Source organism: Protomyctophum bolini (genome assembly GCF_963924005.1).
Source record: "Protomyctophum bolini genome assembly, chromosome: 16".
Taxonomy (NCBI): Eukaryota; Metazoa; Chordata; class Actinopteri; order Myctophiformes; family Myctophidae; genus Protomyctophum; species Protomyctophum bolini.
The window spans coordinates 23505053-23527751 of NC_137877.1; the positions used below are offsets into that span (position 1 = coordinate 23505053).

Below are 22699 nucleotides of genomic sequence, written 5' to 3' on the forward strand. Positions count from 1 at the left end.
CCCAGCTCTGTGACGGACCGTCTTTAGTGGAATGCTTGCTGTGTGTGCTGGTTTCTAACTAAGCAGCATAAAGGTTCTGGCTGCCACTGCTATACTCGGCCCGAGTTATCTGTAGTGATAGTGACCCTGCATGCATGTGTAGCCTACTGAAAAAGAAAAGAGAGAGGAGAATAGTGGTTATGTATGCGGTCTGTTTTTTCATCCCTATCTCTTCCTGTCACACACAGATACACAAGGGCACACACACGCTTCTGAAGAGCGCCAGCTACTTTATGAGCAAGCGTGTGCAGACAGCGCATGCACGCACGCGCATGCACTCACACACACACACACACACACACACACACTCGATGTCACAGAGTCACTTGTAGTAGCTGTAGGCCCCTGGTTTCCTTACATAAACCTTGAGCAGACCAGAGCATGTCTGCTTGCTAATCAGCAGGGTCAGCAGTAAAGATAAAGAGCTTTTTGTACAACAGCCAAAACAAAACTCACCTTTCTTTCCCAGGTCTCCCCAGGAAGACATTTGGTGTGATTAATCTTCAATCCTCAACGTGTCTGTCTTCCACATCAAAACAGTAAAGGAAAAAAAGGCCTTATTTCTAAAACGGGTTAATGTTCAACTCTGTGGAAACAATGGTGGGTTCCATGTTTTCTTCTCAGACGTATCTGTACTCAGACTGTTAAAAACATTAAAAGGGAAATACCCTTCATTTTTATATGGAGCCTCAGGAAGCCCCCACAGGTGCCTCCCCCAGACTGCACCCACAAATCACTGTCTCGCCCTTGTCATCGACGGGCTGTTTCAACTTCAAGTGGGTCACGGCGTTGTGAGGGTCACCCATGGTGGGCGAGTGTCTTGAACCAGTTCAAACCAGTTTCTGACCCTCCTGACTATAGATATGGTGACATTCCTATGTCCTTAGGGGTATGGAATGAAACACATTTTCAGATTCGTATTTATTGTACAATACGCTGTCACATTTGTCCATTTGTCTATTTGGTTACATTTGTACACACTCAGAGTTAACACCGAGGATTTTATTATTGTGAATATGGTGATACTAAATGATACACGGTACAGTGCAGTTTTAATAACTAAAATATCACACAACATTTTAGTTTATTTTGAGGAGATCTTTCATCAGAAGCCAGCTCAATGTGAGACATGCCCACAGTTGTGCTTATTGTATGTAGACGTATAAGAAAAAAGAGATGAGTCTTAACGGCGGTAGGATATTTTCAGTCCATTACCTCAGATGGCGTGCAGGGTGTTCTGTCACAGAGGCCACTCTGTCAAGAAGCATGAGGGCCACAGGCTGAGATGGATGCTGTATCCATAGCCTTAGTTGTTTTAACCCTCGGGCTGTATGTCAGATCATTCATATCGGAATCTAATGGAGGCGACATAGATGTGGCTTTCTGTGTTTTCCGTTGAGAAAATGATGTGTTAAAATGATGTGTAAGTCAGTGGCCATGTTCAAAGGCATGTTCACAACCATGCTATGATGAATGGATATATAGGACCGAGGGGAGCTTGGGGGCTGACATACTTCTTAATGCTCACTGTGCATTATTCAGGAAAGTTTGTGCAAGCTTAAACGCATGGATGGCTTCAGCAGGATCTTTATGCACGGTCACTGCGCCAACTATCCATCCATATGGCAAAAAGGCACAGCTGGGGCTGTGTAAGACTGATATGTCTTATGCATTGCTAAGGCGGGAGAGGAGGGTGTTCATGCATATATGTAATTGCAGGCTTTTGAGGAATGCGTGTTACTGTTTTATATAGAATCTGAATGCGCACAGCAAAAACAATCTGAGAGTACTTACTTAGGCGTTAGGCCTTTATATTCCCGGAACATAGGCCATTGATGATTCTAGGTCTGCAGCTCTATTGGTGTCCATCCGAGAGTGTACAAGGAAAATTAACACTGATGCTTAACCATTTCAACATACTTAGTTGGACCTACAGGTTTATACTACAGTAGGTTCACTCCTTTTCCTTCATTCGTCCTTGCTATGCTTTTCTTCTCTTTTCCCGACTGGACATGGCAGAGCAAATGTATTCCGTTTTTCTACAATGCAGCAGCACACGTTCTGCTGCTCTGTTGCGCCACAGAGAGGCTCGGTGTCCCGGTGTGAACCGTCTGTTGCTTTCTTGTTGTGCAGTATCAGGGTTAAATGCTTCATTAGCATCCACTGTCTGTTCATTGATCGGACAGTGTCTATTAATGAATGGTATTTTGAGATTGTACAAATGGAACCAAATGGATCAGTAAGAAAGAGTCCATTTGGTTCCATTTGTACACTCTCACTCAAAGAGTTCCATTTGTACATAATCAGGGTTACAGACCTATAACACCTCATCTGCAAAGGCAAGGCCAAGCAGCGAGCGTTCCCACGGCGATATCGCGAGAAAAACTGTCCTGATATGGATCGTCAGCCATTGCGTTGCGATGTAGCCTGAACCAATCAAATAACCAATAAATAGAGTGTAGATCTCAACCAATAAAGTTGTTTACGGGCCGGGACATGGACGCGAAAGCTTTGCTCAAATAGAGACACTGTGAGCGAATATCGGAGGGGTGGACGACGTCGCTGCATGGCGAGGTGTCACTCGCGGTATGTCAGTGGTATGTCAACATGTACTTTAATGATGAGAATTCGTCGTTCGCCCGCTCGCATCGCTGCTAGTGCGGCTGGGCTGTAAGGATCCATTTGGGGAACCCCCCTCAAGGAACTGAGGGCTGGACCCCACAATGACCATCGTCCAGACCCACCAGTTACTGTTGTTTTGAGTGATATTTTGTCAAAATGGGCAAAACCATAGCCAATCCACAGTACAAAGTTACTTATACAGCACACTGTGAAATATGTTGATACTATGTTGACGGACCTCATATTCATGGGCCTTCTTTAAGAATTTTCTGTATGCACAGCTTGAGATCTTGTTGACCTACTATCATGGAAGCAGATCAAAGCAAAAGAAAAATATTCTGCAGAGAATGAAGGAAAAGTGTTTTTTTTTGCTCATGGACTAAATTTATATATTTTTATCAAACTAAGTGTTTATTAATCCTTGAAGAAAATTCCTTTGCGCGTATTAAGCAAGCAACTGCATAGTAGACACTGACACAATCAGTAGTAGAAACACATTGGTTACACACACACACACACACACACACACACACACACACACACACATCCATAGGATATCATCTTTGTCGGGTGGAAACCTCATATGTCTAAAAGTGGCAAATATATATATATATATATATACGTATATCTGCTATTTTTGATGCTCTTGTGTAACACTGTAGTATGATGATCAAATAGGCCGTTTGCAAAAATGTACGAAAAGTCAATATGATATACTGCACAGTCTGCACTGCATATCCCTTTCATGCTCCTTTTGTTGAATTATGTTTCTTGCGAATATTTTCAAGCTACCACCCTGGCGATTCATTTGACTGCAGCAGCGACCTATTCTATTTTAGCATGCGTGCAGCATGAGGTCCTCACCCTGCTTAGCCCTTTGAGTGTACGAGGGCATGCATGCTCAGCGCAAGGCTTTCTCTCAACACGCCTCTAGAGACATCTCGTTTGATGATCTCCCCTTTGAAGTTCGGCACTTTTCCTCCGTGCCTCTGATTGGATAGCTCGTCTGTGTGAATAATTCATTGAGAGAGTAGTAGTAATAGACTGTATACCAGTATTGGGGAAGAAGTGATGGAAGCAAAACCTACATTTGCTATACGTCGTTTTCCTCCTAACATGTCTCGGCACGCCATGGCAAGAATAGCCAAGAAATAAATCATATTTAATATTCATTTGTCAGTTGCTGTCGGGCGGAAACCTCATATCCCCCATGTTTTTAATTTGTATGTTTTCTATCTCATACATTAATGTCCTACTCGCCTACTTCATCATACAAGAGTGTCCCACAAAAGTAGTGAAAATAGCAGATATATTACTCACTGTGAGCTTGTAGATTGGATATTTTTACTTAAAAAAACAAATGTATAATAATAATAATAATAATAATAATAATAAAAGGAACTGGTTTGGACAAGGTTTCCAACCAACAGCAGTGATTTGAGACGTTGGGCTACTGTATATAAGTGGCTACTGTAAATGTTTGCGGTGTATTTATTGCTCACTAATCCACAGCAGATTGCCTGTACAGTATGGACCATAATCCGTTAGAATGTCCATTCATACTGCTACAATAATACTAAAATATTATACCTGTTTAAGAGCTCACTACAAGTACATCATGCAAACACTGACCGGTCCAAGCGCACACGCACACACAGCCAGACCAGACCAACCTGATATCCCTATTTTAAGAAAAATAAGCAAAGAAATCTATGCAATCAATAACTTCACAATGTGAACTTTTAGATGGTCTGACTATTTTTTGTATGTACAGTATGGGCTATCGGGCTTAAATGATTCAATTTCATCTTGGTATTTTGTATCTTGTCTGCTTCCATTATGTTAACTATACAGTACCGGTTTACTCTTGAAGCTTGGGGTTATCTCTCTACTCATCTCTGTATCTGTCCTGTGTTTCCTTTCCTACTTCATGACAACTGAATGAATGTCCCCAGTGGGATCATTAATGTCTGCCTGTCTACCTACCTGTTTCCTCTCAATCTTCACTGTTGCCATTATTAAAAGTGACTTTGGGATTTTTCCCCCTCTACTATAAAGTTGCTTGCAAATATTGGTGGCTATGGTTTGTTGGGTTTGTTTCTTGTAAGTGTACAGTAGTTGCTTATTTAGGCTTGCTCTCTAATGTTGTGTAAGTAAACCAGTGGTTGTCAAACATATTTCATGTCAAAGACCCCAAAACTTGATATGTATCCCCCCCCCCACCCCCATTTGTGTCGGCCTGTCAGGGACCCCCTCATACAAGATAAGTGTACCGTATTTAAAATGTTATATTATTCCTAATATTTCTTTCGATCATAGCAGATGTATCCTATAATATACAGTATAGGGGTTTACCGGTAACTGGTTCAACTGATTTTGATGCTATAAGTAATCTTTATGGGGACCCATCATACCATAGTAGTCGCTTCTTTTGGGCGTGTTTTATTTCGTAGACCATGGTCGCTTGTTTCTCTCACAAAACCTAGCTGGCAACACTGGCTCTGTTCTGTCTCACGTGTATATATTGAAGTCCTAAGGCTAGATTTATGACAGTGATATACCAGATAATGTTTAATATTGTATTTCCTGGTGCATGTAGAAATACATTAGGAAAGGATAAACTATTTTCGGAATAATTCGTTTTAATTTCAAGACTGTAAAATCTCCTGAATGGTGAATCTAAAGCAGTGGGTGGGGTCCTAAACGTTTTAGCTCAAGAAAGACCCAAAAGAGAATGTCTTCCCGGGACCCATCTACAAGCTGCAAAACTCACAAACTGTGAGCTGCTATTACTACCTCTTTATAATTTGTATTATTATTATATAAATGGAATTTCTTAGATTTCATTTAAATATAGTACGGTATTTTGAAAAATATATACATTATATTTAAATAATATCCATATATGTATATAAGGAAACAAATAAAAAATGGGATATTTACTTTGTGACCCATAAAAACTTGTCCGCCACCTATGAATGGGTCCACGACCCAGTGTTTGGTAAACGGTGAATCTAATGCGCCTCATCTTCCTCAGGTTACATGGTCGTTCTCTTCCAAAATGAATGTTGACTTTGAAGTTTATTATGGGCCAAAAAACGCTTTAAGCGTTATGCACCGTGTCTAATTGTGCTTCCCCCCCCCCCCCCCCCCCGTATGCTGGACTTTAGCGTTGGGAAAGAAAAGGGCAAGGAACGTGCTCCTAAACCGCTCACATTTCACAGGGAAATGAGTTCTGAGGGGGTTACGAACCGTTACGCTTTGTGTCATACTACTGATGGCGAAGAAAGGTCTTCTCTTCTGTGACTGTAGTGCTTTGCAGAGACTATTATCGTTGCTGTCGGGCAGAAACCTTGTATCTCCATATTTCAACTTTTTATATTTTTCGCAAATGAATGCCCTACTACTTACATAGTCATACTACTATGGTTTCACTCAAAAATAGCAGTTCTACAAGCTCAATGCGTTGTGAGCTTGTACATCTGCTATTTTTAAAGTGAAAGTTGTGTGTATGTGGGTTTTTCTAAATATTTTACCAATGAAATTGAGCTTGTGAGTGAATAATAACTGCATTGGACAATGGACATGTCACAGTTTTGGCATTGAAATAAGATTTCCATCAAATAATAATGGATAATAATACTTTAGAAAACTTACCATCCTGTTTCTGCCAAGCAAACCAATTTAAAAGGTACTCCAGGCGCTCAACTGGAGCTTTTTAATATCAAGTCTTAATGAAGATAGACAGTCCAGTGAATGATGGGTGGGCCGTTTTCAGAACATGTTTGTTTTAATGATCAAATCTTTCTTTCTTGTCTTTTTCCTTTATTTATTCAGAGAAGCCCGTTGAGAGCAAGCTATCTTTTTCAAGGACGCCCTGATCACAGCATATAATACACAATACATAGAATGAAAAAGAGTAAGAAACATTTGAACCACAGCACAACGTCACAGATGCAAATTATAAATATACAGTATCTGTCCTCAACTAGCACCCTAAGCGTCTCTTATCCAATTGAACCAGAGAGTCAGGAAGTTTGTTCCATATTAGCATGGTAATATGCGTGACTGTGAACGGGTTGCATGTCCAGTAACATTTGGTTTTAAAAGCGAGGATGTATATATTAAAGAAATCTATTGATTGTGTTCCGGCTTGGATCAACGGAAACGCATTCAATTTGCCAATGATTTCTGGGCCCTCTTGCAACATTCCTTGAGGCCCACCAGTGGGTCCCCACCCCAGAATTTGAGAACCACTGATTTTTATTGGGAGACGGCTGCTGCTCACCGGATAAGATTTTGGCAACAGGCCCTGCGGGGCTGAACGAAGGCACATGCTCATATACTTTAGGTTTTGGTTGGGATATTAGAGACAGCACTGCATAACCGGAAAACAGTAAATACCATCAATCAATGTCAATCTTCATAATAGAGGAAGTTGAGGAACCAGGAAAAAAAACAAGCCCCGAGACAAGCTATCAAAACTGCTCCCTCATACAACAGGAAGCTTACACTTAACAGTAAGCCAACTCTAGTGTGTATAGAAAACATAATTAAACCCTTAAAGTCAACCCAGCCATGTGCCTGTGAAACATTAAAAAAACTATTCATATAGGTGATACTTCATTCATGCAGGTAAACGCCTCATTCGTGCTTCTTCATCCCAAATAAAAGGAGTTAACCGGTATTGAGTGGTTTTGACTGAGAATACTCGCCGGCGATTTACGTATTGTTTTATTCGTCACACGCCACCGGTGTGTAAACACCTTGAGTATAAATAAAGACGTGTGATATTATTTCCTTTGCAATTATGACATAATTACCTACAGTAATCATAGTTGGTAGCACCAAGTAGTGTCATGTGCCTCTATTAATCCCTTAAACCCCCCTCTATACTTGGTAAACAAATATTGTGTTGATTGGGGTCTATGCTATACTTTCTTCACCTAAAATAGCCGATCTACAAGCTCACAATTCATCGCGACTCATTGTGAGTAGAGCCTGACCAATATATTGGTCATTATTTGACTAAGCCAATTTTTATCCACTTTAAAATGTCCTTCCCTAGACTTTGGGAATGTGGTTCCTGGTCAAAATGTTCTATAGACAAACTAATTGAAAAATAGCAGTTTCACAAGCTATTGCCATGCGTGTGGAGTTTGTAGATTGTCTATTTTCGAAAAGTGTTTTTTATTAAATGTTCTCAAATAGAAACTTTAAGCAAATATACCGGTGAGTTTTCCAAAATACTATTTTGTCACTTTTTGACAAAATATCATACCAAATCGGTGGTCTAGGATTCTGACATCGGTGGGCTCTGAATGATTGTGAGCTTGTACATCTGTTATGTTGCTAAGGTTGCAGTGCGTACTGCGTAGTCACCCAGTCATGGCCTTTTGTCCTGGGTTTCAACTATGATCTGAGAGGTTTTCCTTTAGCTTCTATTTCTAAGACTAAAATCTATATCCATAGTGGCAAAACGAAAAGAAACAACACAATTAGACTCCGTACTCCGTAGCCTTTCTGGAACGTGCAGAGGTTGATGGTTTGCCCTCAAGTTCAAGGGGATCGGATCCACCCCTGCAGCCGCTCTGAATTCCCCACAGCTGTCCTGTCACAGGGGGTGCATGATCCTGGCACTGATCTCCTCATAGTGTGTCTGTCTGTGTGTGTGTGTGTGTGTGTGCCCCCCTTCTCGCAGGGCCCGCATCAGGAAATTCACACGTCCCAGCAGCAGCCTCCCTTCAAGGGGATTTGGTGTACACCCTCTGTTTTCTCGTGCAAGGGGTTTAGGCCCCCTCGCTGCCAAACAATGTGTGAGAGTTGGTATGTGCCCAGTGGCCCTCGCCACTGGGCACATACCAGCTCTCAGCACCTTGCCTGTACCCTCCCTCCCAACGCATCAAGTGTTAAAACAGGAGTGCTTTTACATCATTGTGGGGTGTAAAACTGTCTGGATGGAAAAAATGACTGACAGGGAGTCTGGAACATCCTTAACGTTGCTGCTAATGCTAAATGAAACACTAGATATTTGTAAAATGTGATACTGGTACAGTATGTGAACATAAGGAGACCGATGTTGCTGACAGTCAGATCGTAGTTGTCACTCTTGAGACCATAACGGTCTGTAAGGGTCCATTCGGTTCCATTTGTACACTACATATAATGTAGTCGAGGTCTCATTCATAAAGGACGCCTTTTCATTCACGATTGTCCACTGCAAATAAGGGCATCAACGTTTTCAACAATAATTGGCATATTTTCTATTTCCCCGTCATGTGTAAAGACTGCATACAAACTAAAACCATATTGTATTAATCTCACAGCCATACAAACTAAAACCATATTGTATTTATCTCACAGCCATACAAACTAAAACCATATTGTATTAATCTGACAGCCATACAAACTAAAACCATATTGTATTTATCTCACAGCCATACAAACTAAAACCATATTGTATTTATCTCACAGCCATACAAACTAAAACCATATTGTATTTATCTCACAGCCATACAAACTAAAACCATCTACTGTATACATCTCGCACCCATTGTGTGGCCGGAAGGAATGCAGATGAAAATATGCAAACTTTTCAATAAACACAGAATTTTGTCAAAAGGTTCAATTACCCAGAAATTCACTAAATTGCCCCATAATTACGTTGATTGGATTTTAGTTGAAATCTCTGGAAATGAGTTTTAATGATGTCATGAGAAGAGGCGAGGAGGAGTGGAATGTGATTCGTGTGCTCACCCACATGGAGGATTCCCGCTTTAACTGGATAATTGTCGGCAAAGTAAATCTAAATGTAATTGTGTTTAAGTGCTTTGTGGACAAAGCTATTTCCTTTGTGGTTTACATTAATCATAGACACATAAGATGTGTAACAGAGAAAGCAACATCTCTCACATACTTCTTCCCCCTGAAACTATGACATCTCTAGCTCCAGTTGATTAATTGCGTGCTGACACGGCGTCTCTTTCAGTACAGGGATATATTGTCTGTCGTCCTGACAATATTAGGCAACCCTTTGTTTGATAGTAAACCCCAGAGAGTTGAAAAGCCCTGCAGGGCTGCTTGCTTAGCAGATTCAACATTCCAGTAGGTCTGGGATATGGACAGAATCAAATATCACATTAGTTTTGACAAATGTAATTGTCAACACTTATTGATATTATACTCATTAAGTATAAAATAGTGATTTTGATTAAAACCAGGAAATGATAACACTAATGCCATATCACCAATTCACCATATTACAGTACGATAGACAAATTCAGTACGATAGACAAATTCCTGCGAATGCTATCAAGTCTCACATCACAATATTGACATATATCAATCAAGACATTGTCCAGCGCTGCACTACATTACAGTACTGTTGTGTTTTATTTTAACATCAAACACCCATTTTTCCCCGACTTTAGAATTTTTGGCATCCACCACCAGCCCCGAGCCCCTCTATAGCAGGATCTACATAGCTAATCCTTTGGCTGCTCCTATGTGCCAAGTGGCTCAGGATGAGGATTAAAAAAATTACACAGCTGACTCGGGGCACTTCAAAAAGAGAACGACTGGGATTAGGGGAGCGTAAGCATGCAGGTTTTCAATTAGCCGGACCCCTGATACAGATCCATCCTGACTCCCCGGCTTTGTGTGGTACCAGCACAGAGGTCAAGAGGCCGTGGTTGGCACGCACGCCACACAGTCCGAGTGGATCGCCTGGTACAGTCACACGCATTGTCCCAATACCGTTACGCCACTTCGACTCAATGAAAAGGTTGGGAGTTTTTCTTTTTTCCGTTACGGTTGTCAGACCCAATGTAATCAGCTTACGGGTCTGTGTCGGTGGAATTTTCCTTGAACGTGCTAATTGGATTTATCGGTCCGTCTACTGTATGCATTTAAGTAGATTCCTTTAGAATTTTTACATTTTGTGTAAGTAAACTGGGCTGTTTGGCTTAATACTCTTAACAGTAGGAAGGTATTATTATTACAATTAGTGCCTTGTGTTTATACAGTGATCCGTCTCTTCGGATTAGCTGTTTGCTGTTGCGCTGCACGGGAGCAAAAATCCTAGAAAGAGGCTCTTGCTGTGCACACAGTGCACACAACTGGAAAAGGCCTGCAGAGAGAATAGCTTCTTCTCTCCTCTCTCTCCCTTCCTCCCTCCCTCCGTCCGCTCGCTTTGTGGATCTGGTCAGACCAGTTCTCGTTGAGTCACAAGACGGTCTATTTGCATTTCTCTCTCCCCCTTCAGAATGGGAGGAACCACTATTCACAGGTTGTTGCACAGACCAGAATATCGTGTTGCCCGGCCTGCAGATCGCTTTCCCCCGGGCCAGCTGGCAGCGGTTCAGAGCAGGCCTCCTGGTGCTTTGACCCATGCACTGCGGCCCCTTATTGGCCTGGAATGATCGTGTCTGTCTCGGGCGTTGTTTTTGATTCCAAATCTAATCTGTGACTTAGTTCTAACACATTTAAACACATAAACCCTCCTCTATTCTTAGTACAGACATGAGTTACAACTGTTACTTGAACTGCTTTTTCTGCCTACACCAAATCGCTTTGACAAAAATATCTACAAGCTTGTAGATCTGCTAGATTTGCTTTTCGTGAATGTTCTCAACATCCCCTTCAAGTGGTTGAGCCTTATTTCAAAAATCAACATTTCATGAATTGTTTTGAAAAAGTCTTACAGAATAATAAGAGGGCAGCCTGTTATCTGCTCTCTAAACCATGTCATCCTAATCTCTACCAGCTCCAGAAAGGCCTCTTGTCAAAATGAATAATGAACGTGTCACTTTGTGAGCAGTAAACTGAATGCAAACACTTTATACCATGCTACACACGTACACCTCTGTATTCGCAGCTTTCATAGTGGTCATTTAATAACGCTTTTTGCATAGCTCCACAATGCACCTTCTCTTCCACTGTATTTTACAAATCACTGCTCTCGGGTAGAAACCTTGTATGTCCAAAACTGTTTTCCTGGAAATAACCTTTTATCACAACACGTCGCACTGCGATATGTTGTGTGCTTATGTAGATCGGCTATTTTTGCTGCCTTTGTGTGACACTGTACCGCAAAGTAGGCCATTTATTGACAAAAACAAAACATAAAAAGTTGGAATATGGAGATACCCGGCGGGCGACGGCAACGAAATGGCAAAGGACATGATGAGGGAAATGAGACATTAATGGCGTGTGATGGTTAGGTTATACAGAACGACACCAGATGTGGGGGTCCGTGGTCAAATAAATACATTTGGGTATCGTCCTTGAAATTAAATGTTTGAGAAGCACTGGTTTAAACAACATTGGGACACAAGCCCAAATAAGCAACTACTACTAAGTGACTTTGGGCTTGTTTCTCTGTTAAGTTGATTGTACCAACTTTACAGAAAAATAAGCCCAAAGTCGTTTACAATAAGCATTTGCTAACACTGACGTGGACGGATGTGTTCCACTGTTGCTGGCTGGAAAGCATCTATTCCAAATGTTCTTACAGAATGAGCGGCTGTTTTGGCTTTTCTCATTTTCTGACTATAGGACAGAGAACCAACAGTAGTAATGAGAGATGTTGGTTGTCCAGATCAATACAGAGAGCTCAGCTGGGGCCAGTTGTGTGGCGCCCCACACATACTGCATGATGAATGGCTCTCATTTCAGCCCCACCTCCTCCAATATCCACCTGCACCTACTGTAGTGTTGTTACTGCGTCCCCTGGGGCTGTGTGTCACTGGAAGCACTTCACTACATCCTTACCATGCACATTGTTGTTGCTGTCTGCCTACTGGAAACCTTCTTAACTTGGCCTCCAATGCCCTTTGTAACAAAACTGTTCGTTTTCAGGAAATGGATACAAGAACCTGCATGTGCCCAGTGACTAAAATATAGTAAGTAGCCTTGCCGAGCCATGAGGCCCATAGGGGCAGGAGCCTATCTCCTGTTTCTGTAGCGTGAGGCAGCTTGATGTACAAGTACACCCCCTGGACATGACGCTAGTATGTCACAGGGACTTACCCCCAATCCAATCCTTGATGCTGAGTGCCAAGCAGGGAGGCACTGGGTCCCAGTCCCTGGTATGACCCGACTGGGGATTGAACCCCAGCCTCCCAGTCCCAGGGCGGACACTCAACCACAAGGCCAAAATATAGTTATTTTTTAAACCCACAGACTCAGTTAACTGCTTTTCAGCAGATCTACAAGCTTGCCATATGTGACGTATTGTTCGCTTGTCAGAACTTCAGTGGTCTATTGATCCCGTAAGGGAATTTCTATCGCCAAAGGCAGCACAGCAGCTTTAGATACAGTTACAGAACATTGAGGGCAAGAAGGGAACAATAGATACAGCAGTGTAAAATACAGCTCACTAAACACATGTAGATGCAAGTTTTCTGCGTGACAGTGTTTTCTCTCTCTCTCACACACGCACAGTCGCAAACGCATGCAGTACTCACAGCCACACATACAGTATAATCACAAACATGTTAACTCTTCTGCACACACCCACAAGCATACGTGTACACAGTACTGTATATACATACACCAGTCACTGACTGCACACACATGATCTAGCAATGTCTGTCTGTAACACCACACACACACACACACACACGCACACGCACACACACACACACACACACACACACACACACACGTGTGTGTGTATGTACTGTATGTATATACACACACGTGTGTGTGTATGTACTGTATGTATATACACACACACACGTGTGTGTGTATGTACTGTATGTATATATTTACCTTTGCAATCAAGTTAAGCTGTATGGCGGCCGTTCACTCCACTTGTCCCTCCCACCTGCAGAGCCCTGAGGGCGTTAAGGGGATAGATGAAGACAAAATGAGACAGTCACATGGTTCTGTGTCTGTCTGGGTTTCACACATTCATTTGGCCTACATGCTTCTCGACTGATGTGCCAACAATCCATCCATCAATCCCTGTTTCCAGCCTGTTATTCAGAAAGGGCGAAGGTACTGTACAACCACCAGAAAACCACAGATTAAATTAGGGGGTGCCACCAAGCAGTGCAGCTTTATATCATAATGTCTGACTCTTCTTGGCAGAAATCTTGGCAACCGTTCAGAATGTTTTGCATGATTCAATTGCCACTATTTCTTCACTCAGATGTGCTTAGTTTGGACGATTGCCCTGCAAAGCCGGTCAGGCCCTTAAAAGCAAAGGGGAAAAATATTGTCAAGGTTACTATACTGCTAATTAGAAGGTCACCGGTTCATCTCCCAGTCCCAGTCTGTGCTAACTATTCCCCACTGAGTGCTAATCATAACCATCCAGGTTCATTTAGTTGCTGCATTTATATTCAATTTGCAAAGACTTCACAGCAAAACAAGCCTTACGTCGCTTATAATAAGCAGACATGGAAATACACCCCGATAATGGAGGCAACCATGCAGGTGTCTGTGGCCTACTACTTGCAGATCTGACTGCGGGCTGCTCAGGGGGGCGTCCTTGAAATTAAAAAAGGTTGAGTTACCCATCATGTTGTTGACGGGTCACACATGACATGATGTGCCCCTGACATGACGCCGGGCTCTTGTTGGTACACCTGTACCATTGAAACAGAAGCCCCGTGTGTCTGTCAATAGAGTGTCTGTTGGGATGTCCTCTAGCCCCTCTCCGCTTATAGAATCTGCTCTTTTCTCTCTATTCTCCTCGCTTGAAAGGAGGATGGCAGAGGTTAGACTGGCTCTCAGAAAGCACACATCTACCTCCTGGAGTTCTCCAGCGAGTCTGTGGCCTCTTTTTTTATCTTCTAAAATTCTTCCAACCACCGGTGTGGAAGAAGGGTTCCTGTTTGTGAGCACCAGAGATGGCGATCAGATTGGCCTCATTTTCAAAAAGCCCACACTGTGCGTAGATTGTAGAACAACCATGATAACAGCTTATTGCATCCAAGTGAATACTACAATACTTTTACTGCATATAGGGAGATGTGGTCCTAAAGCAGAGCCAGGGAAATGTATGTGGTATAAAAAAACATAAGAAAACTTTAGATAGGATTTTTTTAGAATGGACCTCCAGTCTAAATGAAGGGTTGCCACAGGCTACTAACTCATTGGATGGGTCCCAAGAGGTGACATTAATTTAGTCTGAAAGCACTTGGAAATGCAGGGTAGTGAATTTGACTTTATATATGAATGCCCTATCAAGCTAATTATCTTCAACTGAGACCCCAATATAATCACAGCCACATCTCAGGGTTTCCAGACATAAAAGGAGGTAATAAGTCAAGGCTAATTAATACACATAAATCCAATGCGACTCCCAACAGAGACCAAATGTATGTCATACATTTTTCCTCTTTACTGCAAGCTTTCACTTTCTAGCCTGTGGGCTTTCTAGCTGGTGAAAGTTAACGTGAAACGGTCCCCCCATATTTTAACAACCCAAATCTGGTACAGAGGTCCCTGCCACAAAATATTTTCAGGTTCGATTGGGGGAGGTGGGGGGTCCTTGCAATGAAAATATTTAAGAACCACTGGTTTAAAGTAACGGCATGAGGAAACTACACTTTAGAAACTTGCCCAAAAACACTCTGCAACCCACGACTACCAATATTTACAAATTACAAGCAAGGCCAAAGTCTCTTATAATACATGGCAGCCCCATGCTCTTCAACCCTGAAGGAATACATTGTAGAGACCTTTGCCTGTGATTATGATAAGGATCTGCCAGAGGAAACTCAATGCAGTGCAGCACAGTAACACAGTTCCACGGTGCATTGTGCAGAAGGTCAACAGTATGTTACAAGAGACCATGACTCCTCAGCTGTTCATATGATGATGTTGTTGCTGATGTCATGGCCAGTGGGTTTGCATTTTAATTAGATAGGTGTTAACTTTGCTGACCATGTGTTAATTGGCTTTTATCGACCCATGTTTTTGAATCAATGCAAAAAGGCTTTGACACATTCAGTGCCACCTGTTGGACAGAAAGTGTTGTGCAGGTGCCAGAGAAAAAGGACAAATAAAAGAATAAATAAGCCTGCACGCGTCCGTGTGCACGTCGTATGCACGTCTGATAAACAAAATACAAATGAATTAATGGCACAGGAGGGCTAAAACTGATTAAAACAAGGGATCATAAGCACGGCAATGTTTTGCTTTTGCAATTACATTCATCCTCCAATCAACCAATCAACATTTCTGTCTTACTGTTTGACAAGACAAACATGGCTGCCAAACTACGACGACTACCACTACTTCTTACTACTACTCACCTTCACCTAACCCCTGCTCATTATGCTAGGTCTTCAAGATACGTAATACAGAGACACCATGTACCTCTCAATCTACTTCAATAACATAAAGACACACACGGGCACAACACCAAATCTGCCATAAAAGAGCACCTGCAATTTGACTGGTCCTTGTAAAGTCACCAGAACAACACCCCCCCCCCCCCAACACAGCTGTTAACGTTACACATACACATGTTCTAGTGTTGATGATGTATTGTTTATTATTGTGACCGTAGGTCACAGGTTAGACGGGCCTGCCCCAAAGTTATTAGTGCAGCCGTGCCCAGCAGCCGGCGAAAACTAGAGTTCTCAACAGGCCCGAAAATTAAGGCCCGGCCCTACCTGGGCGGCTGGGCCCTCATCAAACCCTGTACACTCAAGACACTGCCCCCTCTGTCACCCTTAGATCTCCATAAATGGAGCTGACCTGTTCTGACAAGTCACGCCAACCTTAGTTTATTTATATTAAATATGGCCAGTACAGTATTCATTCCATATGTTGATCTGACCCTTCATACCAAAGCGCCAGTGCTCGCCCAGCAGTCTGCCGTCACAGAGGCGGATGCATGCACGTAACCTCGCCCTCAGGGCGCCATACTGGTTGTATATCGATGAATTGTATACACAGGACCACAATAGAAACAAGCCCCTAGTGCTTTTATCCTTTTTAGCACCATTCTTCTATAATCGTACCACTGTACCATTTGTAAGCTGTTTATATTATAAAGTTTTCAATAAATCAATCGTACTACTACTACTACTACTACTACTACTTCAGTAGGCTACTTTGAATCTGTAGCGTATGGGAAGTATTGTGATCATAAGAAGAAAGAAAACCAGTATGAATGTAACGGAACATTAGGGATGTTTTTGTTTTGGTCCACTGAAAACCAAGCAGTGTGTCACCCTTCCCACACCTGGAGATAAAAAAATTACCTTTCATAAGTGTTGGCCTGTAATGCCCTCATGCCTTTGTTTGTAAACAATGTTAATCCACCAAAGAATCTGCCTGCAAGTGTCGATGTCGGTGGGAAAAATGAACAAGTGAACAACAGATTTGTACAGTTTTATTCTGTTTGCTTTAGATTAAAATAACACATTCCCACTGCAGTCGTTAAATGGCTGCAGTTCAAATATAACGACAAGATTGCTTGCTAACTAAAGAGCCAAGGGTTTTTAACACAAGGATTTCATCTCTGTCGGGTGGAAACCCCACATCCAAAACTGTTACTTTTCAGGATTCATATTCAAAAGTAGCAGAGTTTTGATCTTATGGACATGCTACTTATGATGATTTTGTGTGCCGCTGTAGTTTGATCAAGTAGGGCGTTAGTTTTATGAAAAGACACAAACCGTATATGGAGAGAAGAGGTTTCTGCTCCACAACAACGATATGGAGCTCTTTCTTTGTTCTTTAGTAAATTCTCACTCCTCATCTTGGGTCAGCAGCAGCACATCTCTTGAGACCTAATCCTAAAATTACCCTGTGTGAGCTTCGGCTTTGCAAATCCCGCGTTAATGCCAATAAGTATCCGTTTGACTTATAAGTGTGGGTATCAGGTTTTTGCCAGGAGAAACTGAACTGAGTGTGAACCTCAAAGGAATGTTTACGTAGATAGGTTCTTTGTGCAGTGGTGCACTGTGTTGTTTACCTCCCAACGGTAACACAAGGGACGATTGAGATTTCACCAGGGTTCCTCGCTGCGTCTTGCTGTGCTGGTTGCGATGCTCACAAAGGGCCCGAGTCAAGTGCATGTGACAAATGGACGAGCGGATCCCATTTTTCCAAAGAAGTGTCAAAGCTTGTCCTTGTCCTCGCTGCCAGACTCGCCTGACTGTGTATCCCTGTCAGAGGCTAGCTGACGGAACGGGCCAATGTTCTCACCGGGGTTTGTGGAGAGCACAATTAATCCATTAAAACCGGGAAAACATCTGTGTAATGTTTTAGATTTTTTTTAATCCACTGTATACAGCAACATATGTTTTTCAGTAAACTCTTAAGCGTTTAAAACAGTGGTTTTGAACAGTGGTTCTCAAAAATAGCTAAAATACAATCTCACAGCATTATGCTGCCAGCTTATTGTATTGATAATTGTATTATTATCTCCTATTTGTTTTATTTATTTTAAATTTTCTTAAAAAAAAAGAACACATCTTCTCTTCTGTGGACGTCCCTGACAGAAAACATTTTCAGATGGGGGGCCTGCGGCCAAATACATATCATTTTGGGGGTCCTTGCCGCACAAAATGGTTGATTTAGAAGGCAACTTCTAAATCGGACAACTACTGATTCAGAAGGCATTTGTAGAATCGGGCTCCGGTTTTAATGTGTTAACCAGAGCCTGGCCTTACTTTACCCGCGGGGTGATGGACGAGGCTGGTCTCAGTCAGAGGCCTATTCCAGGCTGCACTTTTTTGGCCTGTGGGACAGAGGCCCCTGTCTCTTCCCATGGTCGTGCCAGGGGAGGCTAGCTAGCCGTCCTGAATGCACACTGTCTCACCATTCTACCATTTGCTGCTGAGGACACTGTCCGTCCAATATGGGACAGTGGAGACTCTTTGACTCAGAAGTCTTTAAATGTTTAGATGGATCATCAAGATTTCCCCTCGGGAATGGTGAGAATATCTTAAAGCGCTTGTTTTGCTCTTTGTTTTCGTTGACAAATTATTTTGCTTGTTTTGTCGAGGAGGCAAAGCTTGTGTACTCTGCTTTGATTTGCACATGCTGTGACAGACGTTTATAGATATATTCACAACGGGTATCTTAAACCATTAGCACTGGGAAAGCATCTGTGTCATTCTATACTTTGGCTATTAAAAATAGCAGATATACAAGCTCACAGCGTGGCACTTGGTGACTATACTTTGACTATTAAAAAAATAGCAGATATACAGTACAAGCTCATCACAGTATGTCACTTTGTGCCACGCTGCGAGCTATGAGTATGTAGCTGCTATGTTTGCAAATCTTTGAATATATATATGTTTTTGAAACATTTTTAACTAAAATAGTTGCTTCTGGGGGTCGCTGGACCAAAATATTTTGGCCAAATACATATCATTTTGGGGGTCCTTGACATGAAAAGGTTTGAGAACCGTATAATCGGTCTCAGGTCTTAACTGCTTAATCAGGAAAACTTTATTTTAAATCCGTGCGAGTGCCATTCTTGTGTGTGCGTCCTGTTTGTGTTACATCAGCCTCGGCATTTGATACGTTTTTGGTCTAGTGAATATGTCTCTAAATCTCGGTCAGACTGTTACCTTGGCTGTGATCATGACACATTCATTGCTCTGTTGGCTGCCTACCAGACACATTCTGTCAGGCTGTCAAATATTCACTTTAACAAAATATTTGTGGTGTTTTACTGTGCCTGTGGAGAAATTTCACTGGAAAAAATGTGATGGTTTTGGAGTTGGATGGCCATGGACAATTTAGGGCAATTTGTGCAAATGCCAAATGCTCGTCTTTTATTTCTTTTTGGAGAGGAAAAACTGTAGTTCCAAGTTCCAACTGCTAGTCATATCTTTCATATCCTACCTGGGACTCGAACCCGGGTGTACCGCGCACGTGCTGACATTTTTACTGTTGTAGCTTAAAGCGGCACTACCACTACTGTATGTACGGTAACCTTCCTCTTCTATCTTGGATTTGAACCCGGCGGTTTCCGTGTGCAAGTGCTGACTTCTTCCTATCTGACCAGCCGTAATGCTCCACTTCACATCTTGGAATTCATGTCATTCTTTTGTTGTCACTGGTCATCTTTTTATTCAGTGCCATCCTGGTTCACTGTTCGCTTCGGAGACCTTGTTGTTTAGAACAGTGGTTCTCAACCTTTTCAGGCAGCGACCCTTCAAAATATTTATATTTGAACTGCCCCCCCCCCCCCCCCATAGATTCCATAGGATCTGCACGCAAAGAAGTGATTTCAAAATAGCTTGTAAAACTCTATTTAATGCTCTCAGACTAAGAGGATACACTAGGACCTTCCTCCGGAAGGCCCAAAATACCTTCTTAGAAATAAGAGTGCGGGATACAGGCCCCAAATTGGCCCTGATAACCAGTTATTCAACACAGAGCACACTAGCCAACAACAGAATAAAAAGGAATTTTGAGAACCGAACGGACGATCTTCTAAAAGATTATAAAATTATATCTGCCTACAGAAAAAATAAAAACCTTAAAGATTGTCTAGTACACAGCAAACTAAAAGAAATCAACACACCAGCACGCCAGGGACCAGAATACTTCAAACCCAAACAATTAGTAAAAAATAGAACCACAAAACGCGTCTTAGAGATTAAACAACAAATAACAGCCAGAACCAGCAACTGCATTTATTTAATCACATGTGAAAAATGTGGTTTACAATATGTCGGAGAGACAGGTAAAACAATAGGTACTAGGCTGGGACGGGACGACACAGATACAATATTAACAATGCCAAAAAGACAACCACAAGATTGGTGCAACATTTCATGGCGCACGGCATTGAAGCTCTAAAATGCGCTGGACTTCAACACATTCCTAACTGGACAGTAGGACAAAGACGTTTTAATGAAAAACAGTGGATTAAGAACATCAACACGGATTTTCCTGGAGGCTTAAACATGCCTAAAATCAGATCTTGAACACTACAAAACTTAAAGTGATTGGATCAGACTTCCTTCGGATACATGGCGAATGCATTTATTCCTTGCATTGTGCCTACACATGTTGCGACCTGCGGTCGCAACATGTGTAGGCACAGTGCACTGAAGTCTTTTAATTCCCCCCCCCAATATCCAAATTTGAACTGAGGAGGACCTCCCAAAATAATATTTGAACTGGGGACCCCTCACCCTGATGACAGGAGTTGAGGGCAGGCAGTACTCGTTGAGCCTTACAGTTGCGAGGCATTGTGAGCATGTAGATTAGCTATTTTCAAAATGTTTGCCTCTTAATTTCTTAGGTAAAATTTGACAATTTGTCCAACCATATTTTGTAGTATAGTTTGGTGATTGGTTTTGATGTAGTAATGGTCTGTAACTTGTTTTTCTGTATAGTGCAGTGTTTGCTTTTCCTGCATAGTGCAGGACAGTTGTATAGATACTGTTGTTCTATTTTTGGTGGCTATCTATCGTTTCATTTAATTGCTTATTGGCACTTGTGGGACCCCTCCCCCCCCAAATAAAATAAAATAAAATAAATAAATAATGTTTTGACGTCGTTGTCTAGATATTGGTATGTTACTCTGTATGATTGCACAAAGACGGAGCTGGAGCAGAGTGGGTGGGGGGGAAGGGACAGTGATGCATTATGTACTCCGAGGTGATGACATTGATCTAATTGGGAAACGCTTGACACTGGGATAATTAATGACCAACAATGCTTGAGATAATTAATGACCAACAACAATGCTGAGTCCTTCTCTTGTCTGCTGGCCGTCCAGAACGTGGCCTTTTATAATCCATGGACTTAAACCACTGAAACTCTACCCTATATAATATATTTCATTGGCCGGGGGTCCTGTGGGGGATCTATGTTTGGCCCCCTCCTGTTTTCCCTCTACATAAAATATCTTCGCCAAACATAGCCGATCTACAAGCTCACAACGCCTCACACTAATAGGTGTTGTGGGCTTATAGCTCTGATATTTTTGCTGAATGTCCGGGGTTCGAATCCACCGCATCTCACCTGGCTTTGTCGAGCATCTATATGAACACAATTAGCCCCTTGTTCAGGGGAGGGACGCCAGGGTTGTGCGTTGGCACCTCGCCTGGCGCGCCGATAGAACCAGTTCTATTTTCCAGGCGGCGCCGTGCGGCAACGCGTCGCACCGTGTCGGACGGAGCCGGTGTGTGTTGGGCTTCACTCGGTCATCACATTTTTGATTTTAGGAATGCCACAAATACAAAACAATCTCCATGAATTCAAGGCTTCATGGGGTGTGTAATTGATATAAAATACGTCGTTTTTGGGAGTGAACTATTGCTTTGGTTAAAGTGGTTACGTGGTTAAATCCAAGGCGCTAATACAAATATTTCAGTTATGACAGATGTCTCACACCATTCTCTCTCTCTCTCTCTCTCTCTCTCTCTCTCTCTCTCTCTTTCTCTCTCGCTCTCTCTCTCCTCCCTATAACAGGTATCCTGTAGTGTGTGTGGACGCTGCATGTGTGAGGCCGCAGCAGCCAGCAATGGAGCCCTGGCCTGCAGTGGCCTGGGTCCTACTGCTGACCATCATATCTGACTGGATGAAGACCGCCCAGTCCAGGGACTTCACGGAGCAGGACATCATCTACATCCACCCCTCCAGTGAGTACCAGACACAGTAGCACAGGGACAGTGGTCTCTCCTGAAGAACCAACTGTCTCCAATACCCTCATGGCTGGCACTGGAATGGGTCCTGCCAGTGTCTTCCTGAACCACTTAACGAGAAAGCATATCTGTGTCGTTGTACATATTTCCTTGCGTTGACTATTCATAAATAGCAGATATACAAGCTATAGAAGCAGATATGCAAACTTGTACTAGCCTGGCATGGCCAGACTAATATCGCTTTTTTTTTTGCAGTGGCAGATTCGTCTGGTTCCCAGGCTAAGCTTGTACATCTTCTATTTTTCAATATCTTAGAAAAATCTTGAAAGTGTGACAACTATTGATTTACAATCGGCCTCAGGTCTTAACCCTAAATATATATTTTGTGAGAACTACTGATTTAGAATTGGCCTCAGCAGGTCTTAATGATAATGATAATGAATTTATTTATA

At 42.3% G+C, this 22699-nt stretch overlaps 1 protein-coding gene across 1 annotated transcript in view; it reads left to right on the plus strand.

The window, feature by feature from the left end:
- lypd6 (LY6/PLAUR domain containing 6) overlaps positions 1–22699 on the plus strand; it is a 45406-nt gene that overhangs the window by 5066 nt on the left and 17641 nt on the right. The window contains exon 2 of the mRNA XM_080785744.1: positions 22075–22244. Coding sequence (XP_080641870.1) covers positions 22127–22244 — 118 coding nt within the window. The 5' untranslated portion in view covers positions 22075–22126. The remainder of the gene's footprint in view (positions 1–22074; positions 22245–22699) is intronic.